This window comes from Lontra canadensis, unplaced genomic scaffold (genome assembly GCF_010015895.1).
Source record: "Lontra canadensis isolate GAN:19392208 unplaced genomic scaffold, GSC_riverotter_1.0 scaffold24, whole genome shotgun sequence".
Classification (NCBI taxonomy): domain Eukaryota; kingdom Metazoa; phylum Chordata; class Mammalia; order Carnivora; family Mustelidae; genus Lontra; species Lontra canadensis.
In genome coordinates this window covers 5,171,837-5,191,398 of record NW_022631018.1, presented here as the reverse complement: position 1 = coordinate 5,191,398, position 19,562 = coordinate 5,171,837, and the positions used below count along the sequence as shown (strand labels likewise).

Here is a 19,562-nt window from a genome sequence, read left to right as displayed (position 1 = left end):
GTAAGAATTATAATATAGCTATTTGAATATAGCTCTAAGTACAGAATATCTCTTTTGTTCATTTTATTCTTAGTACCCAGAAGAGTGTTTACTCTATAGAAGGTCCCTAACAGATCCTTCTTGAATATGGGATGTATTTATAAAGCTACTAAGTGGAAAAACGTTAACTATACACCATAAACCAACCCCACCTTTTTGGAAAACTGTATTTGCTTACACATTACACATACAAAATCTCTAGGTGGAGAAGTATGAGTAATTTTTACTACCCTTATTCTTTTCTGCCTCAAGTAAGAGCATAATAGTTTATAAACATTGAAAACAAAGACGTAAATATTACGGGGTTAAGAACGGGTCACACATGGGCATTCTTTAAGTATAAGAACATGTGCTAGTCCCTGTGAGGGTAAAATTACTGATCCTGCCTTGATGTTTCCTCTTGCAGGTAGCACCTCCTCCACCCCCACTTACTGATACACCTGACGGCACAGCAACTCCTGGTGGAGGTTTACCCACAACCATGGGAGGGCCTCTTCCTCCACATTTGGCTCTTAAAGCAGGTAAGGGGTTTGATTGTGTGTGTATGATGCGGTAAGATACATGTGATCCTTCTTGGTGTTCATCTCTTTCTCATTTGGATAGGAAGATAACTACAGTGAACTCTTAATGTTGAGACAACCCAGGGCCTTCATAAATTTGCAAATACCAACAGTGATTTCTCTTACGAAGTGTAATGTAACTTAATTCCTTACTTTCATTAGCTTTTACTAATTTTTATTTCTGGATAGATTTTGCACTAGGGCTAGAACATTTGATTAAGGGTCTTATTTACTGCTCTTCCTTGTTTCTAACTTACTTCTACCAAATATATTGTAGACTTCCACCTTGTGCATCCAAGGTGTTACTGAATTCTATATATTATCAAAGCTTTTCTTGGTCTGCCCCAGTATAGGATAGATTAATTTGGATCTTGGTCAAGTTACTTAAGTCTTAGATCCAGTATTTATGAAATGAGATTAACAGTAGTATTTATTTCATAAGATTGTTGTGAGGAATACATTTTTTAAAAAGCATGTCATAGACTCAGTAGAGTTAATAATCAGGCAGTATTAGGTATCTTTAGTTACTCTGCTCTCTTACCAAAGTTCAACATTTTCTTAGACCTTTTCAGCTTCTTATCCTTATCACTAGTGCTAACAGGTTTCTCTCAAGGTCCTATTTAGGAAAGAAGCAGTTTGAACAAATTTAATCAGTTATCAAGTTTAATCAACTTAAAAATGTGTGCTAGATTGTCAGTCACTTATGATCATTGCTAGTAGCTCCTCTCTACATACCAGCCTTGAGATTATCAATTTAGACCTATATTTCAGTCATGAAACACTTTTCAAGAAAGTCATGAAGATTTGGGGCACATTTCCAAATAATTGAAACTTGGGCTTTCTAGTTACCAGAATGCCAAAATCTAAAAATAATCTTTAAAATATTTAGGTTCTTCCTACAGTTCGATTCATTAAGAGAACAATTATTTCTTTCCTTACAGAAAATAATTCTGGAATTGGGGCCTCTGGCTATGGTCCTCCCGGGCCCACCTGGGATCGAGGGGCCAACTTGAAGGATTATTATTCAAGAAAGGAGGAACAAGAAGTACAAGCGGTAAGGCTATCATATCACCCTTTGTGACATACCCATGATTGTCCCTTACTACCTGGTTCACTGCAAGACTTAAGATATTCACAGCTTAATAATTTGGTGATTCTTCTAAGTCATTGTTTGAGGCTACTTATTCACACAAGACAACATAAACCTAAGCTTACCATTAAATCTGGTCTCTAGAATTGCCTGTGAAACAAAACGGGTATTTTTCTTGTGGTAGAATGTGTCCTCATCTGTGTTACAGGAAATTGTAATTACCTTAGTAAACCTTATTTCATGAGCACTAAAAAATGTCTTCATAGAAAAGCTTATTTTTCCACTTAATATATTTAAAGTGTTAAAGCTGACACAAGATTTGTCAGGGTTTCTTAGGAGTAATTTAAATATACAATACATTATCTAATAACTTGTTTGTACAATGGGATCACCAGATGCAGCAAAAACTAATTCTGCTCAATTTTAACTAGGAATAGAAGCATTAAAAATAGTTTTTTATTATAAAGGATGGTACAAAGAAGGTATTTTTAATAAATTTCTGAACCTTAGATATGCATAACTAAAAGTAATGCAGCCAAATTTAATTATCATTGATTCAACAGACTTTAGAGTCAGAAGAAGTGGATTTAAATGCTGGGCTTCATGGAAACTGGACGTTGGAAAATGCTAAGGCTCGTCTGAACCAGTATTTCCAAAAGGAAAAGATCCAAGGAGAATATAAGTACACCCAAGTGGGTCCTGATCACAACAGGTTTGCTTGTTTCAGTCTTTTCCTTCTGTAGTAAGTTAGGATTGTTTTGTATAGTCGTTGTTCTATTTTTGTATGTGTTACCTGATTCAGTTTGTGGATTAGCATTGAATTGTGAAGATACTTTGCGTAAGAAAAAGTATCATTGATTTGTAATTAGTAGTTTACCGTGATTTTCATTTACGAGGCGGATTTTAGAAGTTCTGTGAAAGTCTGCTGTTTGTGTTGCTAGACTTCTAAGGTTCTCATTTGTATCTGAGAGGCAAAAATCATAGCTTCAAGTGGTTGGTTATCCCTGATTTAAAAAGCAGCCTGAGGTGGTGAGTTTATTCAGTGTGGTATTGTTGAAGTAGTTACAAGGATTATTTCTTTAATGGGTCACGTTAGATACTTGTCTTCTAAAGTCTGAGGTAGAGGGCATTGCATCTAGATCCAAATTTTCCTTTTGCTTTGAAAGTTGCCAGCTCTTAAGTGTCCTGTTGAGGTGTTGAAGGGCTTATTGTAAAGCTGAAGGATAGCTTTAGTCTTCGTATGTGAGTTAATTAGCTTACTTTTGTTCTGTTAAATATGTAAAACTGAACATAAAGGGAGGTCTTGTAACAGTTGACAGTATGTTTCTCAGCCTGCTTGCTATTCTTCCTGAGAGCATTCCAGGGTGTAGTAATTATTACTCCCAGGAAGGCTCATACGGATTAGACGCTTCTGGGGGCACTATATTTTTATTGGAAGAGAAAGAAGGCTATAGTGGAAACCTTCTGGATGATTTAATTTGCTGTCCTTTATTTATATGAAATAAATTATTCAAAATACATTAAAAGTATTTTCCTTGAAAATCAGTGTTCTCCCTTCGATGCATCTAGTAATCCTAAAATAATTATTACTAAAATAAAACTTAAATACTGTGGTCAAAATGATGTTCAGAGCATGGTTCCCCCTGCTTCCTGTTTGTTCAGTCCTGAATTCTCAAATACTTAATTTGACATCAGATTTTTAAAAAACCCTTGGAGGTTATAAAGGATCCATTTGTTTATTTTTCTTTAATATTTTGTCCTTCTGAACTGATTAAGCTTATTAGTAGCACTTGGTGACTTTAAGAACAAATAAAATGTCTCTGAAGCTTGTTATAAACATGTTTTGATACCAATATCTTATCATTGACTCTTGATAGAAAAAGCATTGAAGAATTCAGGATATGACAATGAGGGAGGCAAAGACAATTGGGGGAGCTAGGACAGCATCTCCTTGTATGTCCTTTATTTAAAGGCATAACAGACAGCAACACCAGAGGTCTGTGTTCATACACACATGTGCTGCTGCTTAGGCTGAACTAAGCAATCACATGGAAAACTATTGTAAACTGATTTCTGGTGTCGCTGTTCCCCCTAGGTGGAGGAGAATGAGATTGAGTGCTGACTTTAAGCCTGGCTGAGAAACATACTGTCATCGGTGTCATTAATGAAAGGGTGGATGTTGTTCCCCTGAAAGCCAGTGGCCTTTGACCCCTGAAGCCCCTGTGCCTGAAGGTCAGTTCACAAGAGGTATAGGAAGGAGTCTAACATTTACTTTTTCTTAAGCCTTACCTAACCTTTTATTCACAGCACAAAGTCAAGGCTAGAATGTACCTGAGCAGTGGAAGGATCAGAAAGCATATAGTTCTCAAAGGACAGTTTTTGTTTTATTGAAACTAAGTTCATCCCCTAGAATCTGCTAGCCATTTGAGCTCTAATTTCCAAAAATGTTTTGTTCCCTGGTTTAAGTAAGTGTGATACAAATAAGCTAAGTTTTTTGTTATCAAGGGCTGCTTCCAACTGCAGGCAGATACCAGACCCCTGCCTCAGGAGCCACAGATACATGCATAGTGTTCATATGTTCATGTGTATGTGTGCATGCGTGCATGTATTTAGCTTATCTTAGCAGATTGAAGTCATTAGTGAGTGGCCCATGCAAAGCGATCTTAAGATAATCACAACTATAATTTAAAGAATTTGGGGCCTGTGGTATTTTTTGGCCCCAGGCCAAGTGGAAAATTCCTTTTCATTGAATGTGTTCTAGGTGTTGAGACTGCAACCTCTGGAGTACGTAAACACAGAATCTAAAACCTTAACATTTTCTTTTCGTGAACAGTTGGCTTGTCAACTTTGATTATAGTTGTCTCGTACCATGTTGTACAGTATTTGAAGTTCACATATACTTGATTTGTTCTAGGATTGAACAGAAATAAGTGTTTACAGTGGTTTTTTGCTGTGACTTGCCTAAGCAGTTGGAAAGCCTGCCTGATTTGGGAGTCCTGGATTTAGTAATTTCTAACAGTAAAATTCCTAACCTTGTTTTGTATGTGTTGTTACAGGAGCTTTATTGCAGAAATGACCATTTATATCAAGCAGCTGGGCAGAAGTAAGTGTTACTGCTTTCCTGATACTCTATCTTATATAGTGGAGTAATACATTAAAGTTTTCAGCCACATATATAGTCTTTATTAATTGAAAGGGTATTTTAGAATATTAGTAATTATATGAATTAGAGGGCCTAATTTCCCAGTTTGCAGGTGAAAAAAAAAGGATCATACTAGTATTATATTTCAAAGGGTAAGAGATGGTAGGTGGTAGGCTGCTCAGGAGTTTGCCAGTCAGAGAGCTCCAAAACTTTTTTTTTTTCCTCTACATAAATTTGTTCAGGGAGTTAGGTGAAATTTAGGAAGTAGAGTAGATGATAGCATTTGAAGCCCCAAGGTGGATGTGTAGCATTTAAGAATCTTAGAGGCAAGAAGAGGTGAAAAAGTTACCTTGAGGAAACAGGAATGGATTGGGGGTATTCATAAGGGAAATAAAAAGGCAAAGATAAAATTGTGCGTATTCTCTATGTTTTAATAAGTTTAAAGCGGGCAGTGTGTTACGCTTGAAAGTAAGGAACTAGCTTACTGGTTTTGTCACTAACATTGCTAGGATCCTGTTAACTTATCTGCAAATTGAGAGGAACGGCTTAAGATTCTTTTCAGTTTGAGAATTCTGCAACTAATACCTAAGGATTTAAATTTATAGTATATGAAAGATTTTCCTCATAAAATCAAATCTTCAAATGAATCATTAAGAGCTGGTGTTGAATTTTTTTATCCCAGACTTTAAAAATAAGTTAGACTTTGAGTAGACGGGATGTTAAGGGAAGAGGATAAAGGCAGTCCAACTTGTTGTGCTGTTGACCTGACCTTCAAAATTAATTTGACTGAATTGGCTAGTAGGCCTAAAAGTATCTGCTCCCCTTTCTTACCTTGTCTGCTCGTCAAGCTGAATGATACTAGAAAAGAGACTTGGTATTGGCATTTTCTTTAAGAATTTGAGTAGTTGCTGGCTTCAGTCTGGTACCAGGATCCCCAAATTATAGGCCTCTGGCCAAATACAGCCCACTACCTGTTTCATAAAACAAAATTTTATTAGAACACAGCTGCACTTGTTTGTTGATGTCAGGGGCTAGTGGCACACTTTGGTAAAAGGCCAGATGGTAAATATTTTAAGCTTTGCAGGTCACATGTACATAACCCATTGTTATTTTTGTCTTACTTTTTACAACCCTTTAAAAACATGGAAGCCATTCTTAGTTCCTGGGCCCATAGTTTGTAAAACCCTAGTTTATGTGTTGTCTGTGGATGTTTTCACACTAGGCAGAGTTGGGTGGCTGTGACAGTATGTGGCCTGCCAAGCCTAAATTATTTAGTATCTGATTCTTTGTAGAAGATTGCCAATTCCTGGCACTCAGTAACCACTTTGGACCCATGTTCATTTCTTTCCTTGTTTTGCTTTTCAAAAGTTAAACTGCATTTTCTTTCTTTACACTAGGTGATGATAATGACAGCTTGGTTGAAATAGGTTTTCTGCTTTTATAATGATTTGTTTGTGTCTTAGTATCTGCTTGTAATCAAGATGGTTATTTAATTTGATATGCTGTTTGTGGAATTGCTTTTGGTTAGCAGTTAATGTGAAAAAGAACTTAGAGTAAACATACTCTGTAATTCAGGGGCATTTTTGTATCTAAACCCCTAGTTGCCTATGATGAGATGTTTCTTTAGTTGGATGATTTATCCTTTCCTTTTTAGTAATTCTGAACTTAAATTATAGGGATTTTCGCACGTGAACATGGATCAAACAAAAAACTGGCAGCCCAGTCCTGTGCCCTGTCACTTGTCAGACAACTCTACCATCTTGGAGTAATTGAAGCTTACTCTGGACTTACAAAGAAGAAAGAAGGAGAAACAGTGAGTCTTTATACTTAGTAGCCCAGGGGGATATTTTAAGATTCAGTTTAGCTTTTGATTAGTATTTGGCTAAAGGAGTTACCTTACCTTCAGAAAGGGAAATGGCCCTACTAATCATCTCTCTGGCATGATAGAGTGGACAATGAGTAATCATTAGTCATTCTTACACATCGAGGATGAACTGACTCGTTGACTTTAAGAATATTGTACACTACATGCTTTTAATCCTGCTATAGTAGATTTGAGTAGTGTTCATGTTGCATAATTTTCATGGCTGTCCTTTTCCTGTAGGTGGAGCCTTACAAAGTTAACCTCTCACAAGATTTAGAACATCAGCTGCAAAACATCATTCAGGAGCTAAATCTTGAGATTGTGCCGCCGGTAAGCATACAGTTAATTTAGTACACCTTTGTATTAAATATTTGTAGTCCCAACAAGCAACTGTTATTTTTTTTTCTTATTTTTTAATAGCCTGATGATCCTTTTATGCCTGTCGTACTGAACCTTGGCAAATTGGCTCACTTTGAGCCATCCCAGCGACAAAACCAAATGGGTGTGGTTCCTTGGTCACCTCCACAATCCAATTGGAATCCTTGGACTAGTAGCAACATTGATGAGGGGCCTCTGGCTTATGTGAGTGCAACATTGTTTTTGAGCTCAGACTCTTGTGTTTTATTTTTGAATATATTTCATTAAGATGTCCAGATTTTTAAAAATGTTTACAATGTGAAGCTAAGTTACGTGCATTTGTTTGACTGACTGTTGCCTTCTCATTTTACAGGCTACTCCAGAACAAATAAGTATGGACCTCAAGAATGAGTTAATGTACCAGCTGGAACAGGATCATGATTTGCCAGCAGTAAGTCATGAATTATTTAGACAAATGGTGCCCAGAGCTTTAGAACTTTCTAGGTGTGGGCAGAACAGTGAATAATATATTTTGCCATTTCTAGGAAGTGGATCCAAAGGTACTTATCAAACCTCTAATTGTAGTCACCTCTGAGGATAATTAATTTTAAGGGCTTGGGATTCTTACTTAATGTTAAATAGATTCGAGTAGTAACTTTTGGAGCGGGCATATTTCACTATTTTTTGAGTACAATGGCATTAAAGTGTTATAAGAAGGGGACTGTATATGGAACGTCCAGGGAGAAAAGAGGAAAACAAGAGTGTGGACAAGGTCATAAGATAGATTCTTCAGAAATTCAGTGAAGAGAAGCAGTCTTTTAGAGGGAGAAATGTACGTTGTTTTATGCAAAAATACATTTTGAGTATGAAGTCAGTGGAAAGAAATGTTTTTATAGAGATGAGAAATTTTTTAAGGATAAAGACAGTTGCTCCTAATGTATGTGTTGGTAAAACTTGGACTGCCATGGAGCTTTCCTAAAACAGATCTTAGGGGTACCCGGGTGGCTCACCTGGTTGGCCATCTGAATCTTGGTTTTAGTTTGGATCATGAGCTCGTGGTCTTGAGACTGAACCCTGTGTCGGGCTCTGTGCTCAGTGTGGAATCTACTTAAGATTCTCTCCCTCTGTCCCTCCCCTCCTCTCTCGCTTTCTCAAAAAATTAATTAAAAAAAAATAGATCTTACAGGAGAGAGAGTTGCTGCCTGTGAAGAAATTTGAAAGTGAAATTCTGGAAGCAATTAGTCAAAATTCAGTTGTCATTATCCGAGGCGCTACTGGATGTGGTAAAACCACACAAGTTCCACAGTTCATTCTAGATGACTTCATCCAGAATGACCGAGCCGCAGAATGTAACATTGTGGTAACTCAGGTAAGTAGTAAGCCAGCTTACAAGGTGTATGTCTGGTGTTGGTCGATTGAGAAGTGGAACACCTAGACGTCAGGTTATTTCTAATTATTCGATTAACTCCCATTTGTAGCCACATTAGTCTCTTTAAAATTAAAAAAAAAAATTTAAGTCTTGTTCTAATTTCCTTCACTGATAAGCTGAACTGAACCATGTGGGTGATTCTTTTTGTCTGGGCTAAAGGGAGTCTTCGAGCCTAGAATCAGACAGGACTGAGAATACTTTCTTCCCAGGTTCACATGCAAATGTTGATCCTCTCCATCTTACCTTAATACTCAGAGCAAGAGGGAAGCTAACAAAACAGTTAATCGTTGACTAACTGAATGCTTAAAGTATTCCAGGTTCTGTTTTAAACAGTTGGTATTTTTTAAACACATGTGAAGTTTATTATGGCTCTAAGATGTGCATAATATTTTATTTAATATTTCTGTTTCAGTAAATTAAGGCACAAAGAGTTAAACAGATTGCCCAAGTTATTAACACAGGAAGTAGTGGAACTGGGATTCAAAACCAAACAATTTGCCTTTGGAATTCTTCCTTTTAGCTACTATACTATATTACCTTACCAGCAATAAGTGATGCCTATGAGTTTGTCCCAGAGCTTAGGGAGAAGCTAATTAGCGCTTCCAAGCCTTCTCAGTTAAAACCGTTTCCATCGGGGCGCCTGGGTGGCTCAGTGGGTTAAGCCGCTGCCTTCGGCTCAGGTCATGATCCCAGGGTCCTGAGATCGAGCCCCACATCGGGCTCTCTGCTCAGCAGGGAGCCTGCTTCCTCCTCTCTCTCTGTCCGCCTCTCTGCCTACTTGTGATCTCTGTCTGTCAAACAAATAAATAAAATCTTTAAAAAAAAAAAAAAAAACCGTTTCCATCAGCTCTATCCCTCTACTTTGGGCACCTAGATAGAGACCATTGCATAGAAGCCAGATACCACCTGTCAGTCTGCCTCAGACCTTGACTTAGGGATTCTTAACCTGGGGCACATAATTGATCTTGGGGAGGAGTAGTGAACCTCAAAATAGCAAAAATTGTTTGTGCCTGTACATTTATGTATATACATACAAACCATATTTTTTTAAAATTTCTGAAATTGAGGTAGATCTTTTAATCGGTGTCTATGTTTGATGTGACAGTTGGGTTTTTTGGCCTAAAAAAAAAATTACTGAGGGAATGAACGTTGCATTTAAAATCAGTGCTATCTTAGGCTTTAAAAATAGGATAGGTCTACATTTTTCTGAGAAAGGAACTTTAGCTTTCTTCTTCTCAAAACGTTCTTTGATTGTCCTTCCCACTCCCAAAACTTGTTATGAATCCTTTGCCTCATAGTGAAAGTTCCAATCCCAAGTACTGTGACCAATAAAATGTCCTTGCTCTTTTTTTGTTGTTGTTTGGGTTTGGGTTTGGTTTTGTTTTTTTTTTGTTTTGTTTTGTTTTGTTTTTGTTGTTTTGTTGTTGTTGATATCCTTGCTCTTAATGCCTACCTGTCTTACAGGAGGTGTATTTTTCAGGAATGTCTATCGTTCAGAAGAGGAGTCTTGAGTTCTGCTCTGTACTCCCTTATTATCACTCTCCACTTTTAATCTCAAAAATAGTTGAGTCGTATAGGAAGAGAATATGAGCTGAAAACCTGTGTTCTCACTCAGAAGTTGTTCACATGTCATGAGTAGAATAAAATCACTTCCTGCTCAAGTGAAGTGTTTTTTTCACTAGCCATCTGATACCAAAGCCAAGTTAACCTACCAAAAATCGCTTTTATGTGTTCTAGACAAAATAGGCTTTTGTATTACAGTCTTAAACTTTGTATAATTTGCTTACTAGAATGTGTCCTTTCCCAGATAATTTGGACATTTCCAGTGGTTTTATCTGTGAAATGCACAAGTTTTGATGCATAGGCTGTAACAGATAAAGATAGAGATAAAGGGTGGAATGTGGGTCAAATGTTATTTTATTTCTTTGCATATAAAAACAGCTTTCACTTAGTCCTCTTTTAATTTCACTCCTTTGTGAAGTGAGAATTATGAAATTGAAAGATACTTCAGAGAATTATTCCATCTTTTTTCTCTGGGTAGAATGTTCATAATAGGTGGTCACATATGCTTGAAAATTTTCATTGGTGTGGGAATGTAGCTTGCTTTCTGATTTTGGACGAATGACTTTGAACTGTCATAATGAATCTTTGTCTTAGTGCTTGTCCCAAAACCAGTCTGATACCTTTTTCCCTTGATGTCCTTAAAAGTATGTACTGTTTCCTTTGTCTTACAAACATCTGTAGTTCAGCCCTGAAGATAGGGTCTAAGATTCAGTTAACCACGTTTGAATGCGTTGACATCCCACCTGGAATATAAAAGATGGGCCTGAGCATATTGATTGGTCATTGTAGAATATAGTTTTTAATATTCTTAAATTTTTTTTAATAATACAAAGTACTTGAAGGGCACCCGGGCAGCTAGTTGGTTAAGTGTCTGCCTTCGGCTCAGTCATGATCCTGGGGTCTCTGCCAAGTGGGGAGTCTGCTTCTCCCTTTCCCTCTGCCCTCCCGCTCCCACTTGTGCACGTTCTCCCCCTCCCCTGCTCATATACATAAAATCCTTAAAAAAAAGTTAAAAAATACATAGTATTCTGTTAAGTCAATCTTAGATAACATTAGTAATTTTTGTAGCAATATCACTGTTGTATCTTTTTTTTCTCCCACTTAGCCATTTATAGGAAACACATGAAGACGTTACCTAGGTTTTTCTGTGCCTGGTTTGTATGTGGTATCTCCCGTCATAGAGCACAAGCTAAGAGTTATTATGGCCTTCTAGTCCATAATACATAAAACAGAATGGCTTAGGGGCGCCTGGGTGTCTCAGTGGGTTAAGCCTCTGCCTTGGGCTCAGGTCTGGTCTCAGGGTCCTGGGATTGAGCCCCACATTGGGTTCTTGGCTCTGCAGGGGACCTGCCCCCCCCATCCCCCACCTGCCTCTCTGCCTACTTGAGATCGATCTCTCTGTCAAATAAATAAATAAAATCTTAAAAAAAAAAAAAAAACAGAATGGCTTAAACCATGACTCCTAACTTTATCACTTACACTGGATCACTTATCACTATACTCTATAAATAAAGAGAGGAATAGTGAAGCCGTATGTGGAAAGGTAGATCTGCAGGTATAGGTAAAAGATGTTTTGCCGGTGAACCTTGCCTTGTATTTATTCACTGTGGGACAGTATGTAAAACAGTTACTGAAGCACAGCAAGAGAAAGGGGATAAATAATTCAAGGGATAAGTAGAGCACCTTCTTCGTAGGCTATCAAGTGGCATACAGTCAGAAATGTTTAAACATTCATCAGTAATCTTCTATGTTGAGCAGTGTTCTCCCACACAACGTGCCTATCCTGTGAATATTTGTAATGAGCCAAGGATTATGAAAATTTGAAGATTATTTTTAACTGCTTTTTTCTAACTAAAAGTAATGTGTGCCCACTGGGGGATAATTAGAAAATAGAGTAAATTTTAAAAGCAAAGCCAAGTCAAGATCTCATCATCCAGAAGTAAACATTTTTTCTTAGATCTTTATCCTTTCAGACTTGATGTATACTGTATGTATACCATCTTAATCTTTCCTCTTTGTGTAACAGTATACTGTGGTAGAGCAACAATATAATTCTATAATAACTTAATAATTTTCCATTTTATGCATGTTATTAAATGATGGAGCTTTTTTAAGGTTGATTCTAATATCTTGGTATTACATATGCGGAGATGAACACACTTGAACATACATCTTTATATACTCATTTGATTATTTTGTTGGAATTTGTAAACATGGAATTACTGGGTCAGATGGTATACATATTTTAACTTTTATGCACTTTGCTCTACTCACCTCAGGAAAAATCCCATCTAATTATTTTTGAATAAAAGATGTTTTTCTTCAGTATGTAGGGTTTTTTTTTTTAGTTATTTTTATTAATATATGTTACAGGGGTACAGTTTTGTGAATATCAGGCTTACACATTTCACAGCACTCAGCACATACCCTCCACAGTGTCCATAACCCAACCACCCTCTCCCTACCCCCCCACCCCCCAGCAACCCTCAGTTTGTTTGTGAGATTGAGAGTCTCTTATGGTTTGTCTCCCTCCTGATCCCATCTTGTTTCATTTTTTCCTTCTCTAACTCCCAAACCCCCCATCCTGCCTCTCAAATTCCTCTTATCAGAGAAATCATAACGATAATTGTCTTTCTCTGATTGATCTATTTCGCTCAGTGTAATACCCTCTAGTTCCATGAACATTGTTGCAAATGGCAAGATTTCATTTCTTTTAATGGGTGCATAGTATTCTGTTGTACATCTTCAGTGTGTAGTTCAAATGGGATTTTGTTTGTTTTAAAGTCAGGGCTATTGAGGATACTGGAACCTGGGAAGTCAGAAGCATACAGAAATATGGGAAGAAGATTGTGAGGTTATTTGTTTCTTTGGGTGTTTGAAAGAGTAGTCATCTTAATATTGATTTGTGTGTCTATTGAAGAAAATGTGGCCCATAGTACTTCTGAAGATGGTTGTTTTAAACCTTCTATGTTAATTTGTAACCTCTATCATGGGTGACTTTCTTGAGTCTCTTAAGACAGTTGTGTTTGGGGGCCATATATAGTTAAGAACTATAATAGGTACTGCTTAGGGAATATATCATCTGCTGTCCGCAGTCATTTTAGGAGGCTGGAAACTGTATAAAGATTGTAGACCTGAAAATAGCCCTAAGGAGGTAAAAGCAATCCCCATGTACCCAAGAGCATATGAATATACCTCCTAAGAGTCAGATAATCTCAGATTTGAAATTCATCTAGAAGCCAGCTACTTAGTAGGAATGTTGAAAACTTTAGGAAAGACAAAAATAGAGCAAGGAGGTAGGAGTGGTGTCAGGAATTTATTGTTTAGTATGCCTGGGTGGTTCAGTCTGTTGAAATTCTGCCTTCAGCTCAAGTCATAGCCCTGCATTGGGCTCCCTGTTCAGCTGGCGTCTGCTTCTCTCAAATAAAAAAAATTTTTTTAAAGAATTTATCTGTTCGTAGAAAGCAGTGAACTTCTTAAAAAGTCCCAGAAAATGCTGTATTTTGTACGTTTAGTGGAATATCATTTTTACATTTCCTGATGTAAGAATGTAGTTGAACTCTTCTCTTGAGGGCTAAATCCAGAGCTCAGTTCTTCATGTAACACTTATTCACAGTGAGGTGCAGAGTATAGGTCAGTAGTGGTCAGTAAAAGCTAGCATAGCTCAGCAAGTCAAGGCACATAAACCAGAGTATAACCTCGGGAAAACTCAACACCATGTGTTCAGGAGGACATCTTTTAATCCCTTACCTTTGTGGACAAGATACATATAAAAACTAGGTGATTGTATACTTAGCTATATTTGCTGCTAGCCCCATACCCTACAGGACCTTAAATTAGGGATATAAAAATTAATAAATCATGTTTTATATTGATTTGAAAAAAATAACAGCTTTAGTGAAGTTACTGAGGTTTTGTTTTGTACTCTTTTTTAAGGTGGTTATTTGTCTCTGATTTCCTAAATAGTCATGTCATAAGCTGGGATGATATCATAGTGGTATTTATATATGAAACTCAGAAAAAGTTTTCTCGAGCAAGGAACTAAAGTACAACCTGTCATCAAGAACTTCTTGACAAAATCAAATGCAAGGCAGCTTAGAAGCATTCAGTCTTTATAAATCTGCATGTACCTCCATATCTATACCTTCAGGGTATAGTAATAGTCATAGTATGGACCAAGTAAATATTGTTTTGTGTACCTATAAGAAGATGGAATACTTCAGAAAATTTTATTTTCAGAAAAATTAAGGTCTAACACTTAACAACATTCCCCTTGGGCTCGGCATATTTATTGCTTGAAACAGTAATTCACACCTGGTTTTCCTTGCCATATAAGCTCGTCAAGAACAAGAGTGATTTCATTTAGTTTTCTGTCTCTAGCACTGTCTGTGGCACCTGATGCAAATATGCAATGAATAGTTCCTTTTTGAGTTAATAAAATGATTAAATGAAAGGTGACCATAGTAGATATGGCAAAGAAGGAGCTTATTTACCTTCCTAATACTTATACAGCTCAGATAAATAATTTTTTTAAACATGTACCTTCACTTTGATAGACAGTTACAAGAACTTCGATATGTGCCCTGTTACCTTCCCTACTGGACAATTACTCTGAATATTAAGATTTGGGCCAATGGTCAAAATATTTTCTATAAAAACTTGAGAATTGTTTTTATATACAATATGAAAAACAGCATTTTTAAGAGTCTACTATAGACTGGTAATTTTTTTTGTTATGATTGTAAAAAATTTCAGAGCTTGTTAAAAATGATCATTACTATTATTCTTTGTGTTGATTGCTGAGCTGACAGTGGGACAGATTTACTATAGTAATTCAATAACCCTAATAAGCAAGTATCTCTGTAATTTTGCACCTTTGAGTCACTTTTTTCTTTCTTGTCTCAGCCCAGGAGAATAAGTGCAGTTTCTGTGGCTGAGCGGGTTGCCTATGAGAGAGGAGAAGAGCCTGGAAAAAGCTGTGGCTATAGTGTTCGATTTGAGTCAGTCCTTCCCCGTCCTCATGCCAGTATAATGTTTTGTACTGTCGGTAAGTAATTTGTTTTTTTTTGGTCTTTGACTTGGAGTTTATATTGTATTATTTATGAAGAACCTTGGTAACAATGCAGAGGGGCTAGGAGCCAGTCTGAGAATTTTTGTTTCAGTAGAACTTGTGGCACTTTTTCTCTAAATGGAGAACATTATGTTACCACTGGTTTTTATAGCTTAGAGAAGATAAAATATGCTTATGTTACCAGAGTTATGTTTTCTAATACTCTTTTTGTTGGACAGATGTGTTTTAGAACACAGTTACCTTTTAATAATTTAAATATACAGATTATTATTTCTTCCCTAAAATGATGCTGGGGTTATATTAACTGAAACGTAGTTGATTGTCTACATGTTTGTTTTGTTACACATTTTTATACCTCCCTACTTCAGTCAACATAGACACTCATCTCCAGTTGTTCCGTTCATTTCCTTTTCCAGGTGTGCTCCTAAGAAAATTAGAAGCAGGCATTCGAGGAATCAGTCATGTAATTGTAGATGAAATACATGAAAGAGACATAAATGTAAGTAATTTGAGAGTTACTGTAAAGTACTAATGTTAATATTCTGAATTAAAAAATCAAAGTAGAATGTCTTCCCTTTTCCCGCTTTTTATATCTTCTATCAAAATCAGGAGCTTTAGTCACCAAGATATTGGATACCTGTTTTTAGCAAGGTAAATAAACCTTTTTGTCTTAGTTAAATGCACAGAATTCTAAAAGTCCTCTTGTTGAATATCGTTGCAATGATTAGTAAGAGGTAGCATAATACAGCTGTTGGACTGTTTATGACTGAATCATTGATAGAATTTTAATCATTTTTCTTTGAACTGGAGATTAATCTGAGAAACATTTTTTAAGTTTTAAATTCAGCATAATTAGTAATATCTTTCTGGATGTTTGAAGCTCTGATCTTTTCAGATGTTAATGATAATCATGCCAAATTAGGAAAAAACTAGAATTCATAACCCTTCCCTTTTTTGGTCTTTGGCAAAATTTGTATACAATTACTATATAATTGTGTAGTTTAAAGGTTGGTAGCGTAAAGCAATGATTTGTTTTTATGCCAGTATTTTACACATCCAAAGGTATCCCTGAATAGGCAGTACGTCATTGAGACTGTTACCAAGCTGCTATTGCTCAAAACACTGATTAGAGGACCTTCTCTTTAGAAAATAACTTGTATAGCTATATATATGTATAATATTTGTATAGCTATACTTTGACTTTTATGGTTGAGCTAAAATGAGTAAGAAAATTTGGTTTATTAGATAGTTTTTAAAATCTGAAATTTAATTTTTCAATGAGGTAAAATTTTTTTGTCATTCAAAATCTCTTGAAAACTAGTTCTTTCTGATTAACTTAAAATGAAATGTTTCAGTATTATCTTCACTAGCATGGCAACATGCAAGTGTTCTTAGAGTTTATCCCGAATCTTACTGGAAACATCATGGATCATAATTATAATTTTCCTAAAAATAATGAGTGATTTTGGTCAGCTTTCCTTCAAAGTCTGTCAGGTATATGTAAATGTGCCGTTCACAGTGAAAAATGAAAAAATGCCTTTTAGAAACTTTTTATATTCTTTCATATGAACCTTATCCTATCCAACTTAGAGACCAATTATTATAAATAATAGGGAATAGGAATATTGAACAGTGTGGCTGGATGAAAAGGTTAATTACAAAAGTCCATTATGTTTTATGTATTATTTAAAAACGGCTAGAAAACAACTCAAAAGATAATATTGCAATAGTCAGAAGGTCGAATACTTAAGAATAAATCAACCCTATAGATACCACTTCTCCCCAAGTTGATCCAGTTTGAATGCAGTTCTAATCAAATTCCCATCAGGATTTTTCATAGAATTTAATAGGCTGATTATGAATACTTACAGGGAAGATTTATGGCCCGAAATAATGAGGATTTCTGGAGACGAGAGAATGGATTGTCTTGGCTTCACAGATACCAGGACTTAATTCAACGCTATAGTAATTGAGATGGTGCAGGGATTGAAGGTTGTAATCATTGAGACAGTACATGGGTTGAGCACTGAATTATTCAGAATGTGGAAACATTGTGGGAACAGATGGTGTGTTGAATGCAGCGTTGGTAATAGGAGTGATGGCATGTTGGATCACTGGTAAAGGGGAGTGGGTTCTTCCACAAATTGAGCCGGAAACAAATGGTCACCATAAGGAAATAGTTGCAGTTGGACCTTGCCTCCTATCCAGATACAAAAATCAGTTCTAGATAAACTAAGGACTTAAATGCCAAAGCAGTTTTAAACATCAAAAGTAAAAAATAGAAGTAAACATCTTGATAGTATTGTCCAATATAAATATATATTTATATACTATATATATTGTATATACACTTGTATAGATGAGAGAGGGAAGGTATATGAAAGGAAGAAAAAATAGAAGTAAACATCTAGACAGCACTGTCCAATAGAAATAGATATAGAGTATAGGTACCTGTGTAGATGAGAGAGGAAAGGTATATGAAAAGGACTAAGATGATTCAGGATGGTTTTCTCTAGTTGAGAAAGACAATGAAGGGCAGGAGGGCCACACAGCCAAGAAAAGTTACAAGTCGGAGTTACAGCTTTCGTGTTGTTTGGTAGGTAGATGGGTATTTTATCTTATCAAGTTGTAACTGTTTTGGCCATTATTTTGTTTGAACCAAATAAGAACATTCCAATATTTTTAAGATTAGCTTTTCAGGTGGATCGATAACGGAGTTTTGGTTCATCTGGCTTTCCCTCTTCCCTAGTTAAAATTTGTATGACTACAAATATAAATTTCACTGGGAATTTTGAGATGAATTCTTTGCTCTCATTAATTTTTTATTCCTCTCCTTCTCCTACCTAAATAGCACTCATTTTTAATCCCTATTAAATTGCAGGTATTAGACTGCAACTGTTCTTAAAAATACTACTGAATCCCACAGTAACCCTTTACCTTACACTTCTGCAAGCCACCAAAGAAACTGAGTTTCATTGATTTCTGCATAACACAAGCAAACTCTTGGTCTAGTCTTTTACTAGCATGAACTTATGCAGTTTTTTTTTTTTTTTCATTTGTGTTTTTTAATAGACCGACTTCCTTTTGGTAGTGTTGCGTGATGTGGTTCAGGCTTATCCTGAAGTTCGCATTGTTCTCATGTCTGCTACTATTGACACCAGTATGTTCTGCGAGTATTTCTTCAATTGCCCCATCATTGAAGTTTATGGGAGGACTTACCCAGTTCAAGGTAAATAGTTTGGAGGTGGGGTGGGAGGGTGAACATCTTTTATGCATTGGACTTGGGATTTTCTTAATCTTGGAAATTGGGGTAGTAGTTGAAAAGACATTTAAAATATAGGCCAAGGTAGAATATCAAATGCCTCATAGCATTCTTGGGCTTTTACTTAAGCAGCAGTGAGTACCATATGAAGAGCAGGAACAGGTTTCATCATTACTTGGGGAGTTGCCATATCCAGTAAGTTTCCTGCCTTTTCCTTATAGCAAAGATAACTTTATAGTAAATCATTATGGCCTGTAGATGTTTACGGGAAATACTATTAAAAAGTTTAAGCAGCCAGAGTCATATTACAAGAGAATCTTTCGTAGAGCCAAAGCAGGCATATGTTAAAATGACATTAAGGTGAGTGCGTCAGGATCAAGTATTTCTGATAGGTAAGAGCTCCTTTACTTTCATTTTTTCCCCCTTTTTAGATTTATTTATACATTTTAGAGATCACGAGTGTGCGGGAACCCGTGGGCCAACTAGAGCAGGGGGAGCAGGTGGGGGAGAGGGCGAGCAGCAGACTCCCTGCCGAGTGCGGAGCCTGAGAAGCCTGAGGATAAGGGGCTTGATCTCCCTGGAGATCGTGACCTGAACTGAAACCACACATAGGATGTTTAACTGACTGAGCCACCCAGTTACCCCACACCTTTACTTCAGAATATTTTATCATCATTTTTTAGGATAGTCATTTAATAGTTTGGTTAAAAAAGTGAATTCTACCATAAATTGAGGGCATGAGAATAAGCTAAAAAATTTGCTGTGTGGGTATGAAATGATAAATGGCTATGTCAGGATACTGTTTTTTGAAATTCAGAACTAGGGGGAGCTCTGTAACGAAAGCCAGTGCAGTTGTATCCTGTGAGGGTACGGGTTGACAGTTGTAAAACTGTTTACATGTGTATTGAGATTGAAAAAATAATTAAGTGGATGGCAGACGGTGGAGCCAGGTTTATTATTGGAGTGAGAGATGATAGCTAAGTAGGAGGGAAGGCTTGAATGATCCATGTAGTATATGATTACTTCTGGAAACATCAGTAAGAAGTCATGTTACAAGTGAATAGATACAGAAATAATTACAAATACGTATGGATACATGGGTGAGTATGCTTGCATATATTTTCTAGCTGTGTCTGCCGACCACAGTGATGTAGACAGAGGGACACAGGAGCCAACCTGAAAGAG

General features: G+C 36.5%; 1 protein-coding gene across 3 annotated transcripts in view; it reads left to right on the top strand.

The window, feature by feature from the left end:
- Window positions 1–19,562, top strand: part of DHX9 (DExH-box helicase 9) — a 52,877-nt gene that overhangs the window by 17,856 nt on the left and 15,459 nt on the right. For 2 of the 3 annotated variants that reach the window (XM_032862678.1, XM_032862680.1), the window contains exons 4-15: window positions 446–560; window positions 1,541–1,653; window positions 2,253–2,401; window positions 4,746–4,792; window positions 6,508–6,644; window positions 6,936–7,025; window positions 7,116–7,277; window positions 7,426–7,503; window positions 8,230–8,421; window positions 14,950–15,091; window positions 15,532–15,614; window positions 18,188–18,344. In XM_032862678.1, the coding sequence (XP_032718569.1) occupies window positions 446–560; window positions 1,541–1,653; window positions 2,253–2,401; window positions 4,746–4,792; window positions 6,508–6,644; window positions 6,936–7,025; window positions 7,116–7,277; window positions 7,426–7,503; window positions 8,230–8,421; window positions 14,950–15,091; window positions 15,532–15,614; window positions 18,188–18,344 (1,465 nt within the window). Of the gene's footprint in view, window positions 1–445; window positions 561–1,540; window positions 1,654–2,252; window positions 2,402–3,814; window positions 3,922–4,745; window positions 4,793–6,507; window positions 6,645–6,935; window positions 7,026–7,115; window positions 7,278–7,425; window positions 7,504–8,229; window positions 8,422–14,949; window positions 15,092–15,531; window positions 15,615–18,187; window positions 18,345–19,562 lie in introns of those variants that run through there. The other variant, XM_032862679.1, reaches the window with a different exon arrangement.